Below are 21627 nucleotides of genomic sequence, written 5' to 3'. Positions count from 1 at the left end.
AGGGGTGGAAAATAGATAATCCAGAATGCTATTTAAAGATGGGAGCTACAGTATTAGTAACAATATAAGTTTTAGCTATTTTAAATATCTTATATCTTTAAAATAATATAAGTAACTTATTTATATTATAAAACACTTATTAATTATAAAAATCAGTATAGAAATAAACATGAGGCTCTTGAGATTGTATTTCTATATTAAGTTTCAAGAACAATTAGCACAAGTTGCTGTTTTGAAATATGTAAATCCAGAAACTGACACTTGAGTTGCAATAGGAAAAGAGATTGGGTTATGCATTGCTGAGAAACATTCGCAGATAGGAGCATGGCACAGAGCGATGGCTTGACACAGCTACATAATGCAATTTAAATAAAACAAAAGAATACATCTCTCTCCAAAACCTATAAAAGATACACAGATTTTCTCACTGACATTTCTCGAGCAGTTATTGCAAGTAGTGATCTGCTTTGCAGTATAATTATACTATACTAATAATATACAATCCAAGCCGCTCAGCAACTCCTTGAATATATATGTAAAACCTCCTATGCAGCTATAACGCCAAAAATCCACATGTTCGTACTGAAAATGCCAAAATCTTTTATAGCTTGTTCTTTCCAATAGGCTCCTGGGCCGCAAGCTCCTCGTACATGCGGTCGATATGCTCCCGGTAAGCCTTAGCTGCTTGGGGACGCTTAAGCTTCAGTCTGCGAGGGTTATAATGTTAGCTGACATGTTTTGGCAGGGAAAAAACGTTGAAATGGGTTAGAAAAACTTACGTAGGAGTAAATATGCCGTTGTCGATAGTGAAGGGGTCAATATCGAGGTGGACATTGCGCACCTTCTCAAAGCTGTTGAATTTGTGCTTCTTGCCAATACCGTCGAGAACCTTGAGAAACTTGGCCTTCACCTTGGGGTTGTTGGCTGCAACGCGCAGATCTGCAACCTGGTTGGGGGTGATGGTCTCTTGCAAGATCTTGCTAGCGAATGGGGCAAAGTTCTCCACGTCGATGCCGAAAATCGCGACCAGCGAAGATTGAGTGCCGTCACCGTGAACAAAAGCCGCGTTGACGAGGCTGGTGCTACCCATGTAAACATTCTCGATACGCTCAGGGGAGATGTACTCGCCCTGGGCGAGCTTGAGGACGTTCTTCTTGCGATCGATGATCTTGAAGCGGCCCATCTTGTCCACCTCACAGATGTCACCGCTGTGGAACCAACCATCGGCATCCAGAGTCTTGCGGGTCTCCTCATCGTTCTTGTAATACTCGCGGAAAATAACAGGACCGCGAATGAGAAGCTCACCACGAGGGTTGGGCTTGTCATCCACAGTGTAATCGAACTCGGGAACGGACTCTAGGCAGAGTTCCACACAGCACATGGGACCGCCAATGTTTCCAGTAGTGAAGTCGCCTCGGGCCTGGATGGAGCCAACAGCGTATGTCTCGGTCATGCCAAAGCCCTGGGCGAAGTGGTTGGCGAAGGCGGCGCGCAGGAACTGCTGAACATCGGGATCAAGCTGAGCGCTGCCACTGACCATACTGTGAACCCTGTCCATACCCACAGCGGCCTTGACCTTGGGAGTCCAGATTCGGTCGTACAAGAAGTGGGTGTTGGAAGCCTGACCGGGCGGTAGTCGCATGTTGGCTTTCTTGGTATCGATAACACGTCGGGAGAGAGCGCCACGGACACCATCGGCTTCAATAGTAGCGGTGCGAATGGCCGAATTGAAACGGTTGAAGAGTCGGGGAACAGAGATGAAACCAGTGGGCTTGAGGATCTTCATATCGTCAACCAAACCCAGGATATCGCCTCGGAAGAAACCAATCGCAGCACCCTCAGCGACAGCAATTTGATCAATGAGTCGGCCGTAAATGTGGGCAAGAGGCAAGTACGACATGTGAACATCCTTGGGGCACACGTTGCCGTTGGTTCGGCCACCTGCGATAGCCGAAACGGCGTTCCCGTGGGTGATCATAACACCCTTGGGGTTACCAGTAGTACCAGAGGTGTAGTTGATGGTGCAGATATCCTCGCGGGTAGGAGGTTGAGGCGCACGTCCAGACTTGGCGCCAATCTCCTCAACCTGAGCCATGGAAAAGATCTGAATCCCATGATGAGAAGCAATCTCGTTGAGGACAGAGGCTTTGGTGTGAGAAGCCAGCTCACCCTGCTCAAGGGGGTCAAGAGACACGATGAGTTTCAGACCTGGAAGTCGAGGCGACATCTTAAGAAGAACAGGGATATGAGGAAGAGAGCAGACGACACAGGCGACCTCGGCATGGTTGATGATGTACTCTGTTGTGTCGGGACCCAGAGTTTCGTAGAGCGAGACCGAATACAGGGATTGAGAAGCAGCGCCGAAATCTATATAAGGGCCTGTGTTAGCAATTGCAACCTCAAACTACCTTTTTGTACGCAGGTTCAAGGCGTATAAGTTCAAGGCGTATGATCCTAGATCCACGATGCGACGCCGTGACCACGAGGGGTAGGGGCAGCCTTACCAGCGATCTGCCATTCGGCTCTGTTCTGCGACCATAGACCGACACCGTACTTCTCGGACGCATAGCCAATACCCTTGTGGATCTCAACAAGACCAGCGCCAAAGTTCTTCCTTCGGACGTCGAAATCGGCGTAGGTGATCCAGTCGTACTTGTCCTCCCACTGCTGAGTCGCCTGGTTCCAATGACGGGTTCCGAGACATTTGGAATTGGGCCACTTGCGCGCACTCCTGTTCAAGATGTCGTGTGTCGAGTTGATACCAGGCTCGAGGGAAGTGACAAGAGGGCCATCGCCGACTGCCCAGTGCCGGTAGGCGGCGGTTCGGTTGGGCCTTTCGGTTCCAGCGACTGGCACGCCGTAGGGACGACCAGGAGGAGGAACTGTGAAGAGTTTCTTGTTCTGGATATCGTAGTCTTTTTGTGTTTGGAGCGCCATTGCGGGCGATGTCGGTTTGCCTTTGTAATAAGAAGTTTTGGAGAATTGTAAGGGTTACAGTCTGGCGAAGCGAGGCAAGACAAGGAAGGTCAAGACAAATAGACAAGTGGCACAAGAAAGATACCGAGTCGCTTCGAGAGGCGGGGAAGGTGGTTGAAGATGGTTGAAGCTGTTTCAAGCGAGAGAGCAGGAGGTGGGAAAAGGGACGTGGAATGCAGGTATTCGGAGGAACACAAGCACAAAAGTAACGAAGCGAGTCCCTTGTAGACGGATGGATGGACGGATATCACGAGGCGCAAAAGGCGAAGGAGTAGGAAGAGTAAAAAAGAGAAAAGATGACGAGGAATCAAAGAGGAACAGGTTTAGCTTTTGAGGGATTGGCAATAATTGAATTACTAGGTAGAGTCTAGAGGTAGAGAGCTACAGCCCATGGAGCCTGTCGACGCCATAGGCTTGGAGAAGGAGATCCCACTGGTTGAGGGACAGGAAAGTGGATGATGGGGGACCGAGGCGCGCCGCGACACAGAGTCACGTAAAGTGCTTGTGCCTCGGCAGCCCCAGATTTCGTGGAGTAGCACTGCAGAATAGGGAGTAGCGTCACCTGGGGGAATTTCTTGTATCCCTGATTCCCCGCGATAGTCAATACAGGAGTAGTTGGTTGCGGGATATGGGCTTTATTCAGTCAAGTGAGCCGAGGATGTTTGGTATGGAGAAATGCAGTTGTCCGTATGCAGTTCGTTGGATTAGATCCTTGTTAGAAAGGTTACTCCGTACTACCTCGACCCTAACAGGTAATGTAATATGAATATGCGGGGGGAGAGGAAATGTGAATGAATGGATTTCTTCTCACCATTTTCAGCCCTGGGGGTTTGGGACTCACATGCATAAAAGTCGATATGTTCAATATTATCAGCAGCCAAGAATAAAGGGCACAGCTGCATGGGAATATGTACCGTACGGCACATGCAGTGATACTTCCAATCATCTGTAGAACTCGTCAGCACCTTGTTAACCCCAAATCCATTTCATGACTGGCCACTGGCCACAGGTTGAGACGCTAAGAAGGGCCTCCCGAAGACCTGGAGATCCTATTCTTTCCCTTGGGTCCATCTGTCCAAACAAAACATGTCTTTGCCCCCCCTTGAGAACAAGTCCGGTATGCTCGGGTCGGTTTTTTCGGTTACATGTGAATTCGCATCAACCGACAACGACTTAGTAATACAAAAAAGGTAGCTCAGAAGAAAGGGAAGAGAATGGCTGATACATAACTCTGGTCTTCTGATCTATTCTTGTGACTATTATATATGACTGGTTTTAATCGGTAGCTGGTCATTCAGTAACATGTTGTCTCTGTGTTTCTGTTTGAGAGTTTCCCCAGAGTCTCGTCTCAACTCCACCGGCAATACATGACCCTTACATACAATTGACCTGTATCCGACCGAGTCATCTTTTGCTTACAATACAAAGGTCCAGCTCTCGAATACTACTATCAACATCCATTTGTCCCGACGGCCTTTTCTTTTTCTCAGCAACACGTGCACCCATACAGTACAGTACAGTACAGGTAAACAGTACAGCGCTTATTTGGCAGTCTGAGCCATGCCGATCACCATCACATAGGTACGGTGTATCGTCATCAGAAAGAGTCGTCATGTCTCAGAACTGGACCGCCTATGCTGCACATTACGAGCGTCGCAATCAACACTCGTTTCAGCAGATAAAATGGCCAATGGCCGACTTGCCCTGGTTGAGCCGTTTCCTTGATTCTTGTCCAAGCAGTCATGTTCATATATGGCCGGATCAACAAAAGTGCAGTTGATGGCTGCCAAACTAACCTGACTAAGGTTCCCAACGGTCTTGCAGAATTGAGGGAAAACCTTGAATGCAGGTATCTTCCGTTCATCCATTCAATAATAACCTTTTTGTGTTCCACGCTACGCATTAAGGAAGATCTACCGAGATCTACGCACGGTAAATCCGTGGTGTTGTTAAAATTGCGTTGTTTTAGCTACAGCACCCTTAAATAAACGTTCTCTCCATGCGGCACTTCTTCGCATAACTTAACTTGCTCTGAATATGACCACCAAAATGGACCAAAATGTTACCAACTCTCCCAACGCATAACGAAAAAAAGAGGAGCCCGCCCCTGGTTTCTTAATTGGTTTTGGTTTGAGAAGCAACGACTGTTTCACATTCTGAACGTGCCCGCCTTGTGTCAGGGCCCCCGTCGTCCAAACGTTACCTGATGCAACAGTGCAACAGAGTGTTTCCCTGGTCTATAGTTAAAATAAAAAAAAAGCAGGCAAGAATAGAGCTTTCGGCTTTGACCCTTGGGTGCTATAGAGTAGAGTTTTGAACCGTCTAAAAAAAGATTCCTCTTCTGTTTCTGTTGATTTGCTGTTTCTCTTAGTGGCCCCTTCCCTGGCCGGGTCTACGGTCCCTTTCTCGGGGGCATATCCTCTGGATCGTCCACGCCCCCCACAGGCCTCTTTTGATTTATATAGTCTATGGGCAGTTTCCCGCGTTTTGCCCATCGGGCCTATTTCACACGAAGACCTCTTGTTTCTCTCTCTTTTCATCTCTTTTCGTCTTACCCTTAGGGTGCTTTTTTTTCGTTCTTTTGTAATTTCAACTTTGCATATTGATTATCTGCTGTATGAGTATATATTGCTTAAACTCTCATACGACTCACAGTCTCTTTTCTTCGCTCCCCTACAATATTACCATGATGGGTCGCGTCGCTTTTATATCTCTGCGAGTCCTGCAGCTCGCCCTATCTATCGCGAGTATCGGCCTGAGCTCATATGGTACGTTCCCACAATAACTTTGGCTGAATGGGGGGGGGGGGGAAGCTAACCATCTTCAAGTTGTCCACGATTACGACCGTAGAAGTCGAGGCTCAGCGCCTTCACCATTTTCATACCTCTTGACATCGTCCATCGTTTCCATCGTCTCCGTCGTCTACCTCACGATCGCTCCCCTGTTTGTCCCGCGCCTTTACCACCAATACGCTGGCGTTGTCGTCGAAGCCGTCAATGCCGCTCTTTACTTCGCTGGTTTCATCGCGATTGCCGTCTTTATCGGATCTCTCATCATGTGCGAGGGCACTGTCTGCTCGTGCGCCCGCGCCGACGCCGTTGTTGCTGCTGGCCAGTTCACAGCGTGGATCACGACAACAGCTTTTACAGCCAAAGAGCTGTTCCAAAGAACTTTCCAGGAACCTAAGAAGGACATCGACAGCCGAGAAATGGGACAGGCATAAATGAGCACGATGGGCGCCTTTAGAAAAGGCACAAATTATACATGCCCCAATGATGAAATAAATCTCGAGTACAGGAAAGGATGGGAATAGAGAAGGGCAGTTTTTTTTTTTTTACGACAGGCGTTTAGGCATATATATATATTTTTTTTTTTGGAAAGGGATACTGGCAGTGCCTCTATCGATCAAGCGGCCTGGCCATGCTGTTAAAGGAGTATATCGACGTGGATACCCAACCTCCTGTCTGAGATGGGAGCATATTATATTATATACTGAGGGTAATTGGACACTCAGCGTTCTTTTTCTCTATCATTTAATAATCAGTCAGCTTGAACCATAGCTAGATCGAATTATTTGAACTCAACCCAGAAGAAAAGTTGAGCCGGACTGGTTTTCTGGTTCATTCAACCTGTTGGTTATTTCTCGCCATTCTCTCTGCGTACAGAACACGAGACGTGTAAAACAAACGAAGAATCAACGACCGACAGGACTCGAGAACTGGTGGAATATCGGAATCGAAAGAGGAAGTGCCAATGTCGTACGAGAGCGTGTCAGGTGAGATTCTAAACAAATAGCTGGGTCCTCGATCCAAAGCTCTTGAGTTTGTAGTCGGCGCCGGATGAGCGGGCCGATCGGTAGCTCCCAAGGACGGGAGCTTTCCATGTTCCTCGGTATGGTTCTGGGTATCTGTTCTTGTGCGACTGTACGGGAATTGCACCATTAGACCTAGGCGTTAAGTCATGATGGGTGGGGGCTATCATACAGATCTACCTATGTCCCAAGAAGAGCACAGGTCCATGGTTTTACAATCATTGAACTACTTGAGCTGTCATGTCCAAGTTCAAATCATCTGTAGGATAATTCTTACATGCAATACCTAAATAGGTAGTTAGCAGGTAAACAGTAAGCGGCCATCAACTCTCTTGTCAATTTTGTCTCGTTCCTGATCAGCCCCGCAAATCAAAAGCTTCTCTCCTTCACACAATTACTTGATGCTAACTCTAACAACGGCATTGTCTAATGAAAATATAATAATTCCGACCGAGATAGAAATTGACAAGGAATAAACGGTTATCGGCGGTTATCGGATACCGCTCAATATTGAAGATTCAATGCCAATGCAGCCATTCGAACAAAAGAGCGACGATCAAGCTTTAGGCGTTGGTAAGTGGAAATGGTCATGACAGCTCAACAACGTGGGGAAGTGGAAATGGCGTGCTACGCGGGGTCTCTGGCTACCACAAGCCCATGCCTAAAAAGGGTTGGAATGTCTAGGGAGAGCTTGAAGAAGGTTCCAAGAGACTTAGATTACCTGTGGTATAGTTATGGTATGGTATGATATCACTGTGAAGTAGCAAACTGGGCTGTGAACAGAGAGAGGAGGAGAATGGGCAAAGAGGTATAAAGAGGAAGGCATGACCTGCCACAAACTTGCTCACTCTCTCCTTCCTCTTTCTTGAATCTATAGACTGGTCATCTTAAACTTCATTACTTACTAATCCTTTTGTCGCCCTGTCTTCATCATGTCGGAGGAACTTAGCAAGAACTTTGAGACATTGCAGCTCCACGCGGGGTATGTTTGCCTCGGCTCCGATCACGGAGTATTGTTCCATATTGAAGCTATCTACACAGCAGTACAGCTGCAATTGAGCAATACAATGTCGGGTGCTACACCATATGGATCACAATTTGACTAACTGAAGTCTCTTAGAGCTGAGATTGATCCCACTACTCGCTCTCGAGCTGTCCCAATCTACGCCACAACTGTATGTTTTGATAACACTCCCTCCAAGCTCAAATACATGAATTATCTACTAATAACACTTTCAGAGCTATGCCTTCAAGGACTCTGCCCATGGCGCCAGGCTCTTTGGTCTCAAGGAGTTTGGCAATATCTACAGCCGTATCATGAACGTCAGTCAACCAGCTCTAGGCAGGTCAATGCAATAACCTTGCTCTGACACCTTTCTAGCCCACAGTCGATGTCTTTGAAAAGAGAATAGCCGCTCTTGAAGGTGGTGTCGCCGCTCTAGCTGCCTCTTCGGGCCAGGCAGCCCAATTCCTCGCCATCAGCACTCTTGCTCAAGCCGGCGACAACATTGTTTCTACCTCTAACCTCTACGGTGGTACTTACAATCAGTTCAAGGTTTTCTTCCCTCGCCTCGGCATCAAAACCAAGTTTGTCGACGGTGACAAGCCCGAGGATATCGCCGCTGCTATTGACGACAAGACAAAGGCTGTCTATGTCGAGAGTATCGGCAACCCCAAGTACAACATTCCTGACCTCGAGGCTATTTCCAAGGCTGCTCACGAGAAGGGCGTTCCTGTGATTGTAAGTCGATAAATGAGGTAGCCTGGCACACAGGATATTCTAATTAATGTATTATTAGGTTGACAACACATTCGGTGCTGGAGGTTACTTCATCCGTCCCATCGACCATGGCGCTGATATCGTTGTCCACTCTGCCACCAAATGGATCGGTGGCCACGGAACAACCATCGGAGGCGTCGTCGTCGACTCTGGAAAGTTTGACTGGGGCAAGAACGCCTCTCGTTTCCCTCAATTCCACGAGCCCTCAGAAGGCTACCATGGTCTCAAGTTTTACGAGACATTTGGCAACATCACTTTCATCATCCGCGCCCGTGTTGAGATTCTCCGTGATCTCGGTTCAGCCCTGAACCCTTTCGCTGCCCAGCAGTTGCTTTTGGGCATTGAAACTCTCAGCTTGCGAGCTGAGCGACATGCCCAGAACGCTCTGGCTCTGGCGCAGTACCTCGAGAAGAGTCCTTATGTCAGCTGGGTCTCCTACCCTGGTCTTGAGAGTCACCCGTACCACGAGACGGCTAAGAAGTACCTGAAGAGGGGTTTTGGTGGTGTTCTTAGCTTTGGTGTCAAGGGTGGTGGTGCTGGTAGCGAAGTCGTTGATGGCTTCAAGCTCATTTCTAACCTTGCTAACGTCGGCGATGCTAAGACATTGGCTATTCACCCCTGGAGCACCACTCACGAGCAGCTTTCCGATGAGGAGAAGCGAAGCTCTGGTGTTACTGAGGTATGTTTACTGATCCTTAATCCGCATGCATCTAGCTAACAGTGAGCAGGATCTTATTCGAATCTCTGTTGGTATCGAGCACATTGACGACATCATTGCCGACTTTGATCAATCTTTCAAGGCTGCTTCAGATGTTACCACCAAGGGTGAGAAGAAGGAGATTCCCCTTGATGATAAGGAAGCCGAGGCTCCCCTTGCCCCTTAAAGAGAATCAGTGTACATGGAGGAGTGGTCAAGAAATGGTTTTATGAAATACCCAGTTAGGCTTTGAGAAATAAGAAATGATGATTATCCCACCAGCTAATCTTGTGAAGTTATTTTCAAACGTATCAAGTCACATTTAGTTTCCATTTGGCTCACTTTGACAGCTGTGGTACACTCTTTACTCGCTCATACATAATTGTTGGCATCTCAGAGGTCTGTGTCGCTCTTAGCTTCTGATATGATTAGTACGTGCCTGAGTGCCATTTAATAAATAGTAATTATACATCAATTGTACGTTCCAAGCGCCATGCAAGCTCATCCACCATTAGGTCACCATCATAGTACCTGGCACATATCGCAACTACAGGATGTTACTCTTACGAAAGATATACCCTAAGAAACGTTCCGAAACCAAACAATATCGTTCATTTCGACACATTCTTCTAGACTCTAGTTCTCACACGCCTAAATACGTTGCTGTATCAGTCAACGAGAACTTGAAGGCCAATATTTTCGACGAGTACAAGGGTACAGGGTAGGCAATAAAGTCCAGTTTGAGGTTCAACCACTCCGTATAGGCTAGCTTTTCAGGTTTGGTTTGTCATCCAGGTGGCTGGTTGAATAAGACGTACGGGCAGCCGTTCATGTGTACTAACAAAGGATGGATGTAAGTTGATGGTGGTTGGTGGAACACAACAAGGCGGGGGATCAGCATCAGAGCGGCCGACCCTGGATGTTAGTTGACACAAGCCTGAAGCCACTTGAGGCAGAACTCATAAGAATAAGAAAATGAGCATTCAGTATTAATCAATTGTAAAGCAGAGAGACCTGTGAGAATATTCTAGTTTATGTAACGAGAAGTCGAAGATTGTAAAATAATACGATAGCTTCTGATATCACGACTGAAGCAGTGCAGCATACTAACAAAGCTTAGCTAACCACCATGGAATAGCTGCATGTGCATGTACATGGCTTGGTAATGGTCCAGTCAGCTCTACTACCCCTTTTTATCCAAAACAAGAGAGGGTTAAAAAAAGCTTAATAGGACCTGAGCCTCTACCCAACTTCATCTCTACTCCTCCCCTCAAACCGCAACAAGCACAAGATGAATTGCAACGAGCTTCAGGAACACGCTAGAGCAGATTGCTTCCTTGTCAAGAAACCAAGGGCGCTGCAATGGTTCTACAAGGGAGAGCTTCAAAAGGAAAAGGAAGAGGAGCGCCAGGCAGGACGGTTTGAGCTCTTCCTTGACCTTCTATGTAAGAAGATTCCCCCCTTTGTTTCGGGTGAATTGGTGTTAACTCATGTTCCAAGATGTTGCCATTGTCGCAAACTTTAGCGATGAACTCGCTGAACATCCCGATGGAGCTCATTTGGCAAAGTACATACTTATCTTTGCGCCGGCCTGGCATATCTGGGCAGATCTCCGCGAGATTATGAACTCGTACTACACCGATGATATTCTACAGCGCCTGGTTATTCTTTGGGTCATGGCCCTTCTTGTACTGTATGCTAACAATGCCAACGATGCGGATGTGGACATCGCAGCGATGCGCACGACTGTTGGAGCGTATCTTGTTGCGCGCTTCACTACGCTCACTGTCTTCCTTGTCACCTCGTTCGCAGCGTATCAGCATCGTGCTCAAGCTCGAATCATGGCTGGTTTCATGTTTGTCGGTTTGATCATCACCATCCCCCTCTTCTTGGAGGATATCAGTATCCGCGCAAAAGCCGCCATTGTTGCCGTGGGAATATTCTACCAGGAAGCAACATGGGCGCTTACTTTGAGCCCCTGGATCAAGGGAAAGCTGAATTTGACTTACAGCACGGCCGTGGATATTGCGCACGAGATTGACCGCATGGGTGCATTCTTCATCATCATCCTTGGTGAATTCGTGTATAGTATCATTGTTGGAAACAAGACGGGCATCGGCTTGACTTCTGGCTATGCCAAGGCTGTCTGCACACTGATAATAGCGTTTGTGCTTAACTGGATCTACTCGAGCGGCGACGGCAGCGTACAAGCCGTACATCCAATCCGGCGATCAGCTTGGACAGCCTTTGGCTTTTTCCTCCTGCACCTCCCACTCGCAGCGTCGTTCCTAATCGGAGGACATGTCGCAGCAGCAAGCACCGCGATAGAGGAGTTCGAAGACGGACAGCGCTGGCTTGTCGGCGGAGGTCTTGGAGTCGGCATGTTCTGCCTTTGGGTGTATGGGATGCTATACCGAGTAGAAGGCGAGTGCACGCTTCTAATGGGCCAGACTCTACGGATTGGTATGAGGTTGGTCATCGCCATCGTTCTCATCATAATACCCGAGTCGCATAATCATCTCAATGCCGAGGATTTCATGCTTGTCGTCATGGGTTTGTTTGCGTTTCTCTTGATATGGGAGACTTTGGGAGGTTTGTCCAAGACATCAAGGCTTTTTGAGCCTTGGACGGATATGTACCCGCCCCTAGAGGAGGATGACAGAGAAGGCTTGGCTGGTTAGCAGGTTGGTGTAGTTATGTTAGCGGCACCTTGTATGAGTGGAAGCATTGGAATAGATTCGAATAGCACCGCCACATCGATCATCGCCCCAGATGCGCGTCACGCGTGGCGCATGCTGTTAACGTTCATGTCTATGTCGCTCTCGCTGTCCACGGATCTCCGTTTCCGAAGTTGGTTGTGATAATTTGTAATTTTGTATCGCAAGAATGAGACGAGAGGCAGCCAACTAAAGAATGTTTGTCCCTACGCCGCTCTCTGAAACCCATCCGAACTGCGACTGCGACTATGACTGCAAGCTAGTCCAGGATCAGCAGTGCATGTGCAGACAAGAAGCTTCAACCATTTACTTGCAGCTCTGGACTGGTCTAAATAACCCCGGACAATCTTGGCGCATGTCACTCTCTGTCTCTATGATTCGTTCTGTTACTGAAGAGAAGGAGTTTGATCTTGGATGATTCTAATCAACGTCAAAGAAACGGTTGAACTCTACAAGTCAAAAATTGGTTAATAAGGTGAACAGGAAAGAGGACATACTGCTGTCTTAGCAAAGGTTATTAGTTAAAGTGTCACCTACCTGTCTCTACTAAAAAAAAAAAAAGGTGGCTGTGCTATCTGTAATGACAGCTTCTGCACCAATGGCGTCACCTACGCTTCGCTTTCAAGAGGGGCTACCAGGGTTTTAATTGCCCCTCCAGCTCCAGATCCCAAGGTCGTCACGTCCGCGGGTGGCGTGAACCGTGAGTGACGAAGACCAAAAGGAAGCTGCGAAACACTCAAGGTCACAAGTGGCAGGTGCCGGATTGTCAGGGACCTAAAGCAGGCCGTACTTAAATAGCCTGACCATCCTTAAAAGATACCTAGCAGCCTTTATTCCAACCTTATTAACTCTTGACTCCTTGTTGAATCGCATTTCCCCTCTTTACTCTTAGTATACCTTAGTACTTATACTCACACCCACCTACTACATCATCAACTACCAACTTTTGATACCTCGTCCTACCACAAACATCTCGCACAATACTATCGTCGCATTCCATAAACAAATCCCCTCATCGTCGCATACACTTATAAACCCTACTTCCATGGCAGATTTCGCTCCCCCAGCTGGCCCACCTCCTCCCAAGGCCCCCGATGTCCCTGCCGGATGGGCCGTGCGATGGAACGACCAGTACAAGGAATGGTAAGAGCGCACGCATTTTCTACAACCGCATTTTTGTCGCTAACATTTGCGCCTCAGGTTCTATGTCAATGTATACACGAAACAATCTCAATGGGAGAAGCCCACTGCCCCCGTCTTCCCCAGTGATGACGGTGCGCCCGCTGGTCCTCCTCCCGGATACGAGCCAGGCAACACGCCCGTAGTCACAGATACCAAGAAGAATCCCTACGAGGATGTCACAGCTAATGCCGGCGGTTCATCCCAAGATGAAGACGCCAAGTTGGCTGCTCGACTCCAGGCCGAAGAAGATGCGCGCGCGCGCAGTGGCCATGGTGGCCCAGACGTTCCCGCAGGATATGGCGGCTCAAATAACCCATTTCCCCAGAGCAACAGTCCTTACCCTCAACAGCAACAAGGCGGCAGCAACTACCCCTCAGAACTACCCCCTAGAGATCGGGGTGCTAAGAGTGGTGGTTTCCTAGGAAAGCTGATCGGCAAGGGAAAGCAAATGGCCGACAAACGCCAACAACAACAAGGTCAAGGCGGATACGGCGGTGGCTACCCTCAGCAGCAGTACTATCCCCAGCAGTCTCAGGGTGGCTACCCCGGACAGGGTCCCCCTATGGGCTACGGTGCTCAACCTCATTATGGCGGCGGTGGTTACGGCGCACCTGGCGGCTATGGTGGATATGGAGGCGGCCCCGGTTATGGCCAACCTGGCGGCGGCTTCGGCGGTGGTGGTATGGGAGGTGGCCGCAAACCGGGAGGTGGAGGCATGGGCATGGCAGGAGGCGCTGCTCTCGGTGCCGGTGCCGGTCTGCTCGGTGGCGCCATGCTCATGAACTCATTCGATAATGATGAGCAAGAGGCCTATCAAGACGGTTTCGGTAAGTGTCTGAACCAAAATCAGTGTTTACCTAGAGTGGTGTACTAACTGTTTACACAGAGGACGGTGCTGATTTCGACGGCGGTGACTAAACACCAAATCACGCTGTACATGTTTGATTGAGTAGTATGCTTGGTATGCTGCTGGAATGGAATCGGGTTGCTACGCTTTATGACTTTTGGAATGACAAGGAATTGGGTATTGGATAAATAAGCGTACCACTACGTTGAGCCGTCTGTCAGATCTCGGCCAGGATCTCAGACTGGAGCCTAAGAATCAAATCAATCGAATAATGATATCCATCTAACTGCATATTCTGCCATTTCTTATGATATTGCCTCTCTATCGCCCACCAATATGTCCTACAACTGAATATCCACCTTTCGCCACTATTATATACTCATCCAGCTATGTAGAATTTACCGTCTCACGCCTTGGTTCTTAGTATTTCCGCCATTGTTGGATGCGGCCGGGCTGCCGCCATCCTTGGGTTTGGAACCAGCAAGGTACGCAGCCATGTCGAAGTTGGTAAGAGGGTTGTCGCCAGAAGCTTGACCGCTCATGACACCGCTCAAAGCGCTGTTCTTTTGCTGCTCTTCGAACTCGGCGCGCAATTCGGGGTCCACTGTAGCTCTTGTTAGGATAAATCGAATGGAGAAAGGAGGTGGGAAGACAAACTGCTGTCCATGAGCTTGGGCATGCCAACCATGAGACCCAGACTGACAACAGCCATGAGAATCATGGGGTTCTTGAGGATGGAAAGAACGGAAACTAAAACCGCGTTAGTATTGTCTTGGAACCAACCGTTCATCTCGTAGTAATGGCGACTTACATTGAGGCCTCTCCATAAAGTAATTCTTTCCTCCAATAGCTCGAACCTCGAAACCCCTTCCCTTGCTTCCCTCCTTCACATGCACAACCTCTCCCTTATTGTTCCAGTCATTGCCTCTGAAGGTCTCCCACGCACGTATAATGCCCTCCTCGCCACCCTCTTCAAGCTGTACATCGATTCTCACCGGGTGGAACGCGTCCGTTGGGCAATGTATGTCAGCGAGGTATGAACCAGGCGTGACATTGTGGAAGACAAAGGTATTGGCAGCGGACAGAGGGGCCGAGATATGAACACCAGCTGAAGAGAGGGTGGCATGCGTCAAGGCGGGAAGGGTGAAGGGGCTGGGCTTTGCGGGGAGGTAGAGCGTTAGAGAGTCGGAGGCGAGAGCGGCGGGAAGGGCGAGAAGCGCGGCCAAGAGGGTGCTTGTGTCGAAAGTTGCGAAGCGCATATTGATGAATTGGCGTCGGGACTGTAGGGATCGAGGTCGAGGGACAGAGGCAAGGATGACAGTGATGATGGAGGTTGATATTGGCAAGTTGTGACGTTTCTGGTGTTGAGCTGTAGAGACCAAGTGGGCCAATCAGATATGCTTAAGCTGCGGGTGGGGCTTGGAGCTGATGCAGCCACAGTTAACATCAACCTTTTTCATATCAAGTACAGTATCATTAGACAGAAACCTTCAATTAACTACCTCTACCGTTGGATGCGTCAGTCTTTCTTGTGGGGCAATGAATTTAGAACGTTGTCTCCAAAAGTCACTTTGCAAAAGGTATTCATGGCAATCATCTTCCATCTCGGCTAGACATCCTTACGTGTCTCGTCCCAGAACAGATTTGTGAGACATGCCAACATAAGGGGCTTATTACCTGTCACCATTAGGAGAAGCATGCAAAAGAAACGGTCACAAAGAATAAACCCTCGATATGACATGAAAAGAGTGGCATAGACGCTCATCTAAATTACGCTCTTCTAAAAACTATTTATTTGGGTATCGAGTTCATCAAAGACGCATGAGTCCACTCCTTCGTTTCCCGTGATATGAATCAGACATTTCAGTTCATCCAGCGTCACAGATCGTATAACAAACACTTTTTTGGTTTCATCAGCAGCATTATCCCAATTCAAAATCCTCCGCTTAAGCCTCGGCAGAGCCGTTGGTGGTGGCACTCTTCTCCTTGAGCTCCTTGACTTCGGCCTCGAGAGCCGTGACCTTCTCAAGGGCCTCCTTCTTCTCACCCTGGATGGCCTTGACCTTCTCGAGGGCACTGCTAAAGGCAGTCTTTGCTGTCTCAGCCTTCTTCTCGGCATCGGTCTTCTCCAACTCCAAAGCAGCGGCCTTCTCTTCGGCGGCCTTCTTCTCAGCCTCCAGAGACTCGACCTTTTGGGCAGCCTCCTCAGCCTTGGCGAACTTCTCCTTGAGCTCGTTGAGTTCATCCTCGAGAGACTTTGTCTTGTCGGCAGACTCCTTCTTCTCGGCTTCAGTAGCAGCCTGAGCTTCCTCAAGCTGCTTCTTCAGCTCAGCCTCGGCGTCTTGGGCCTTCTTGACGTCAGACTCGAGAGCAGCAACCTTGGCCTCGGCCTCCTCAGCCTTAGCAGCATCAGCCTCAAGGCTTTTGATCTTGGCCTCAGCTTCCTCGACCTTGGTCTTTAGCTCGGCCTCAGAATCCTGAGCCTTCTTGGCCTCAGCCTCAAGGGCGGCAACCCTAGCCTCGGCATCCTCGGCCTTGGTCTTCAGCTCTGACTCGGACTCCTTAGCCTGTGCAGCCTCAGACTCTAGGTTCTTGACCTTGTCCTCGGCCTCCTGAAGCTTGGTGGTAAGGCCAGACTCAGACTCCTTTGAGTTGGCAGCATTGGATTCAAGATCGGCAATCTTGGACTCAAGTTCCTTCTTCTCCTATGCGGGTGTTAGTGCATGAGCAAGTATTGAACTGTGTTATTGACTTACCGTTTGGGAAGCATTGAGGTTCTCTTCAGCCTTGGCGACCTTGGATTGAGCCTCCTCGATCTGGTTCTCGAGGTCGGCGAGCTTTGTTGACTTCTCGTTGAGCTCCTTCTCAATGGACTCGCGCTCCTCAGTGGCGGCCTTGAGCTTAGCCTCGGTCTCCTCCTGCTTCTGCTGAGATGTCTCGTGGTCGCCAGTGACAGTCTTAAGCTTCTCAGCCTGCTCGTCACGCTCCTTCTTGAGAGCCTCATGCTCGTCGGCAGTGGACTTGAGCTTAGCCTCAAGGTCGGCAGCTTCCTTCTTGACCTGCTCGAGCTCGGCGGAAGAGTCACCTTGAGCCTTGGTCAAGGCGGTGGTGTGCTCCTCGGCGAGCTTCTTCTGGGCCTCCTCGGAAGCAGCAAGGTCCTTCTTAGCAGCCTCGAGGTCCTGTGTCAGACCATCATGGGTTGTCTGGAGAGAGCCGTGCTTCTCCTTCCACTCAGCAGCATCATTCTGGGCGGCCACGAGCTCGGAGGAAGAGTCGCTCTTGAGAGACTCATTGGTCTTCTCAAGGTCGGCGACCTTCTCCTTGAGCTCGGCAAGCTCACTCTCAAGAGACTTGTTGGTCTCCTCAAGAGAGGCGTACTTGGTCTGAAGATCAGACAGTTCGGCCAGCTGCTTCTTGAGCTCAGACAACTCGTTCTCAGAGTCGGCCTTGTGCTTGTTGTGTGTTTCTTGGAGGGTGTTGGTCTTCTCCTCAGCCTCGGCGAGGTCCTTCTTGGCAGCGGCGATCTGGGAGTCGGTCTGTTCCTTGACATTGTCGAGGGTCTCTTGGAGAGCGGCGTACTTCTCCTCTGAACCAGCCAAAGCCTTCTTCTGCTCGTCAAGGGCAGTGGCGGCGGCCTTGAGTTCGGACTCAAGCTTGTCGTGGCTGGATTGTAGGGTCGTGAACTTGTCCTCGGATCCGGTCAGAGCCTGCTTGCCCTGGTCGGCAGCGCTGGAAGCGGCAGCGAGCTCTTCCTCAAGTGTACTGTGGGCCTTGGTAAGAGCCTGGTGCTTCTGCTCAGCCTCAGAAATCTGGGTCTTGAGGGTGTCGATCTCCTTGGTGAGAGCAGCCTCGAGGGCCTCGCGGGCCTCCTTGGCCTCAACAAGCTCAGCCTTGAGGGTGGCGAGCTCGTCGGCAATGGATTGCCTCTCCTGCTCGAGACCCTTGAGCTTCTCCTCGGTGGCAGTGAGAGATGACTTGGCATCCTCAAGCTCCTTGGCCTTCTGCTCAGCGGCCTCCTTGGTGGAACGGAGCTCCTCGGAGGTTGAGTCACCTCCCTTCTTCAGCTCATCCTGGAGGATGGCAATTCGGGCATGGGTCTCGTCGAGAGCGAGAGAGGACTGGGCCTCGAGCTCCTTGATCTTTTCCCTCAAGTCCTCAGCATCCTTGGAAACTGTTGTGCACTCCTTCTCTTTCTTGGAAAGGTCTTCCTCGAGGACTGCGATAGTTTCCTCTCTGTCGGCAAGTTGCTTCTCGAGAGCTTGTCGTGCCGCGATGGGGTCTTCACCGCTAGAACTAGAGAATGCAGAGACAACGCCGCCCATATCGAATCAGTAATGGGGTATGTGGGGTGTTTGGAGAGGGGAATTGACAAGAGGGGGAGAAGAGAGAGAAAAGGAAAGTAGTCGTGTAGTTTGAGGGAATCTCAAGACTTTTTTTTTCTAGAAAAAAGAGACAAGAGGTTGGATCAAGTTGGGTCCGGGTTGCAGATGTCGTTGTTCAAGTATGAAATGGATCGAGCTTGGAGGAATAGGTAGGAGCAGGAGCAGGTGCAGGAAGCATGTGCAGTAGCGGCAGCGGCTACGGAGACGAGTGATGGAGACAAAAAAAAATCGTATCAGGCCCCAGACCCACGGGATGCCGTCCATACCTACCAAAATCAGAACTCGACCCAATCTAACCAACCAATATTGTAGCATGCAAGGCTCTGATGGATGGTCTAGTAAGTACTATGTAATTTTCTTCCCCGTCCCTCCCGTTTGTTCTTCAGGCCGTCACTACGGTGATAAAATGAATGGCTGGGCCGTGCCGTATCATACTCACTGAACATGGCGAACTCTCTGTCTGATTCATTCACTCGGGTAAACTGCACATTTACCATCTGCCTATCTCAGTACGTACCCATCTACTTGATGCCAAGGTAGACTACAATTTGACGGCCTTACCGCACTTTAGCATGGGATCTTTCGGGTCTGAATTGTTGTTGTTGTCCAATATCAAAGCAGCTTTTTGTCGTTTGGTGGGGTGATTTGTGAACGACATATCACCCCGGTCTAGTCCAGTTAGTACCCGTACAAAGCCCAAAATTTCCAACGACATCTCTCTCTCAAAGTGGTCATGGTGGGTGGACTTGGACGCGCTCATGATGTGGCATGCTTTACCGCCTATCATTTGCATAACAAATGTCGCATTGTTTTCTTTTTGTCTCGCTGGCAAGTTGATCCAACAAGGAAATAACTCTACCTACTGTAGCGTAGCGTATCAGAGTACCTGGTCAGGATACCTTCTGACTGACTGACTGACTTACTGTTTTTTTGAAGCCCAATTCTTTCCCCCTCCATCCCCCTCCTCTCCCCTCATCTGTTCCCATGTCAAATCAAAGACCCAACCCCTCATGAGCATGGAATATGATGGTCCGTCCTCAACATGGTCATGGTCATGGTCCCGCCCAATCTACCACCTAATCCATAACAACTGCGCTATCTACCACCCGACTCATGGACCCCGACCTCTTTCTTTCATGCACCGCATTGCACGGATGTTTATTGTTTGCTTCTAGATGCTGTACTGCTGTCGTCATTATCACTTGCATCTACCAAGACCCTGTTGTCTTTGTCACATGCCTGCACGCCATTATTGTAGATGCGACTGAAACAAAAATGGAAAACAGATTTTTCCTGAGACAAAAAATGTTCAACGGCCTCGCTGAAACACAGCCTGCAGGTTGCTTCGCTGTTCATGCATATGGATATATATAACGTGTCTCATGCTCGCTCTTGTAAATTTCTGACTCACTTTTTACCCTTTCACCGTTCCGATCCAGTGTATTCCATTCCATCCCATTCCTGTTCCTAAACTTAGTGCCAGGTGTAAGTCCATCAGCTTGCTTGACCGTTAAGTAACCCAAGTTTATGCAAGTCAAGCTGGGACCTCCGATTGCTTTTGTCTCCGCCAGAAACTCCGTGCGCTATCTTTCACGGGACCGTCGCCCAATGCCCCGTGACAGGTCAAATATATATAGTGTAATCAAATAATGTCATTGTCGTCATGAGAGGGGAGTTGTGAGTTATGAGATTTGTGAGTGTTTCGTCAGGGAGCTTTGATCCCGCCCACTAAATAGCAGTGATTATTATTGCCATGACGTCCAGAATCAAGGTTGTTAATGGTTCCATTTTCAGGAAAACCTAGCAAATTCCCCCTTGCTTCAAAAGACAGGCAGCCTCCGTTTCTGGAGGTGTACGTGCAGGAAGCTGGCGATTGATGTTTTTCAGCATCTTCGTAACAAGGTCTTCAGGAGTCCGATGCTGCTTATCTAAAGGTAGCTCGGAACGGACCCTCGACCTTGATATCCTTAATACCCTCAGGCATCAGACGCAACCACTCATTCCAACTTTCGATGTCCACATTGTCATCATCGAGTCGAATTGATAGATGCAGCTGCGGGCTGTTCTCGTATGACGAGAAACTAGTCCGCATGGGACTATTTTCGTATACGGGCGAGAGAAAGATGGAAGGGAGCCTCGAGTTGCCAGACATCATCATGTGCAGCGGCGACGGGAAACTGGTTAGAACTTCCTTCTCCGGGTGTTTATCCTGTACCATCTTGGAGTAGTGGGAGAAAAGATTCGCATGCAACTCCGCAGCCGACAGAGGACTCAAGCGTGCCGCTCTGATTCGTAATTGTTCAGCTAATGCGCGTGTAAATGCGCACCGATCGATATCGTAGAAATGCTCTTCCGATACTGATGCCGCAAGAAGCTCCAAGACACCTTGTTGGCGAATCATCCTAGTTGATGGGTAATACGCCGCATCCATGATAATCAGTGTATCTGCACATGCTTCTTCCAGTGTTTGTTGGATACCACCCCATCGGATTGGCGAAGCCTGCTCTGAATCTCGGGAGCTATCATAGTCAGTAATAGTTTCGTTGCGAGAGCAGGGATAAGTCATTTACCTAGCCAAAACCATCTCCCGGTTGCTATCGAGGTAAGTGTGTCCCGCATAATAAACTATTTTCAATACGTCACGCTCGTCACGATCCTCAACAAACTCGTTTAATTGTCGTGAGAGCCACCGCCATGAGCTTTTGCATCCTTCAGAAGATGATGGGATAGCTTGAACCTGGAAGTTATAGCGATAATATTTATCGAATACCTCCGCAAGTTCCCGAACAGCGGACTGGATCGTGGGAACATCTTCATCGTCTTGCCAGAACAGAAATATAACCTGCACAGAAATGTATCGGTCTCGGCTGGGTGTGGAAAGCATACGTCCTACGTTGGTTTGGAGATCATTCTTGAAACTCTCAATGCCGGGCAACGACAATGACTTTTCGAGACGAGGGCCCGAAGGTAGAGGGGTTCGGATTCGAGCGTCGCTTAGTGGAGGTCGACCGGGCTGATTGGAACCAGGAGTGCCGGAGTCAATGTCCATCTCCTGCGTGTCGTGTGTGAACAAGGCCTGGACATTGGTAATGGCAGCGGGGCTCAATGGCCGACCAGCCGCGGCGAGCGAAGGTGCAATGTCCTGGATCGTTGGGCTGTGCGATCGGTGGAATTTGGAAACGACATCCTCCCAGGTCATATTGTGATGACTGGGGTGGCACTGTAGTGGTAAAAT

General features: G+C 49.2%; 10 protein-coding genes across 10 annotated transcripts; 4 read left to right on the top strand and 6 right to left on the bottom strand.

Annotated features, from left to right (window-relative positions):
* Positions 1–321: 321 nt before the first annotated feature.
* Positions 322–3247, bottom strand: FGSG_01419 (uncharacterized protein). The gene is made up of 3 exons (XM_011318919.1): positions 2505–3247; positions 780–2367; positions 322–707 (listed from the first exon to the last, which is right to left on the bottom strand). Exons 1-3 carry the CDS (start codon positions 2935–2937, stop codon positions 602–604), a joined length of 2127 nt encoding a protein of 708 aa, XP_011317221.1. The 5' UTR covers positions 2938–3247; the 3' UTR covers positions 322–601.
* A 981-nt stretch (positions 3248–4228) lies between these two features.
* On the bottom strand, positions 4229–4630 carry FGSG_11949 (uncharacterized protein). Its single transcript, XM_011318918.1, has one exon. It carries the CDS (start codon positions 4588–4590, stop codon positions 4381–4383), a length of 210 nt encoding a protein of 69 aa, XP_011317220.1. The 5' UTR covers positions 4591–4630; the 3' UTR covers positions 4229–4380.
* Positions 4631–5499: 869 nt separating this feature from the next.
* FGSG_01418 (uncharacterized protein) lies at positions 5500–6602 on the top strand. Its single transcript, XM_011318917.1, has 2 exons — positions 5500–5744; positions 5805–6602. The coding sequence occupies exons 1-2, from the start codon at positions 5666–5668 to the stop codon at positions 6197–6199; spliced, it is 474 nt and encodes a 157-aa protein (XP_011317219.1). The 5' UTR covers positions 5500–5665; the 3' UTR covers positions 6200–6602.
* Positions 6597–6995, bottom strand: FGSG_11948 (uncharacterized protein; the record flags this gene model as incomplete). The annotated part of the gene is made up of 2 exons (XM_011318916.1): positions 6597–6922; positions 6968–6995. The coding sequence occupies 2 exons, from the start codon at positions 6993–6995 to the stop codon at positions 6597–6599; spliced, it is 354 nt and encodes a 117-aa protein (XP_011317218.1).
* A 673-nt stretch (positions 6996–7668) lies between these two features.
* On the top strand, positions 7669–9581 carry FGSG_01417 (O-acetylhomoserine). The gene is made up of 6 exons (XM_011318915.1): positions 7669–7769; positions 7908–7962; positions 8027–8110; positions 8169–8528; positions 8587–9246; positions 9296–9581. Exons 1-6 carry the CDS (start codon positions 7720–7722, stop codon positions 9449–9451), a joined length of 1365 nt encoding a protein of 454 aa, XP_011317217.1. The 5' UTR covers positions 7669–7719; the 3' UTR covers positions 9452–9581.
* A 974-nt stretch (positions 9582–10555) lies between these two features.
* Positions 10556–11945, top strand: FGSG_11947 (uncharacterized protein; the record flags this gene model as incomplete). The annotated part of the gene is made up of 2 exons (XM_011318914.1): positions 10556–10709; positions 10765–11945. 2 exons carry the CDS (start codon positions 10556–10558, stop codon positions 11943–11945), a joined length of 1335 nt encoding a protein of 444 aa, XP_011317216.1.
* A 796-nt stretch (positions 11946–12741) lies between these two features.
* On the top strand, positions 12742–14403 carry FGSG_11946 (uncharacterized protein). Its single transcript, XM_011318913.1, has 3 exons — positions 12742–13124; positions 13182–13990; positions 14050–14403. The coding sequence occupies exons 1-3, from the start codon at positions 13027–13029 to the stop codon at positions 14079–14081; spliced, it is 939 nt and encodes a 312-aa protein (XP_011317215.1). The 5' UTR covers positions 12742–13026; the 3' UTR covers positions 14082–14403.
* A 5-nt stretch (positions 14404–14408) lies between these two features.
* FGSG_01415 (uncharacterized protein) lies at positions 14409–15269 on the bottom strand (the record flags this gene model as incomplete). The annotated part of the gene is made up of 3 exons (XM_011318912.1): positions 14409–14614; positions 14668–14760; positions 14822–15269. 3 exons carry the CDS (start codon positions 15267–15269, stop codon positions 14409–14411), a joined length of 747 nt encoding a protein of 248 aa, XP_011317214.1.
* Positions 15270–15746: 477 nt separating this feature from the next.
* FGSG_01414 (uncharacterized protein) lies at positions 15747–18332 on the bottom strand (the record flags this gene model as incomplete). Its single annotated transcript, XM_011318911.1, has 2 exons — positions 15747–16715; positions 16767–18332. The coding sequence occupies 2 exons, from the start codon at positions 18330–18332 to the stop codon at positions 15957–15959; spliced, it is 2325 nt and encodes a 774-aa protein (XP_011317213.1). The 3' UTR covers positions 15747–15956.
* Positions 18333–20316: 1984 nt separating this feature from the next.
* FGSG_01413 (uncharacterized protein) lies at positions 20317–21591 on the bottom strand (the record flags this gene model as incomplete). Its single annotated transcript, XM_011318910.1, has 2 exons — positions 20317–20911; positions 20963–21591. The coding sequence occupies 2 exons, from the start codon at positions 21589–21591 to the stop codon at positions 20317–20319; spliced, it is 1224 nt and encodes a 407-aa protein (XP_011317212.1).
* Between the last annotated feature and the right edge of the window lie 36 nt (positions 21592–21627).

This window comes from Fusarium graminearum, chromosome 1 (genome assembly GCF_000240135.3).
Source record: "Fusarium graminearum PH-1 chromosome 1, whole genome shotgun sequence".
Classification (NCBI taxonomy): domain Eukaryota; kingdom Fungi; phylum Ascomycota; class Sordariomycetes; order Hypocreales; family Nectriaceae; genus Fusarium; species Fusarium graminearum.
This window is presented reverse-complemented; position numbering and strand designations above follow the sequence as displayed.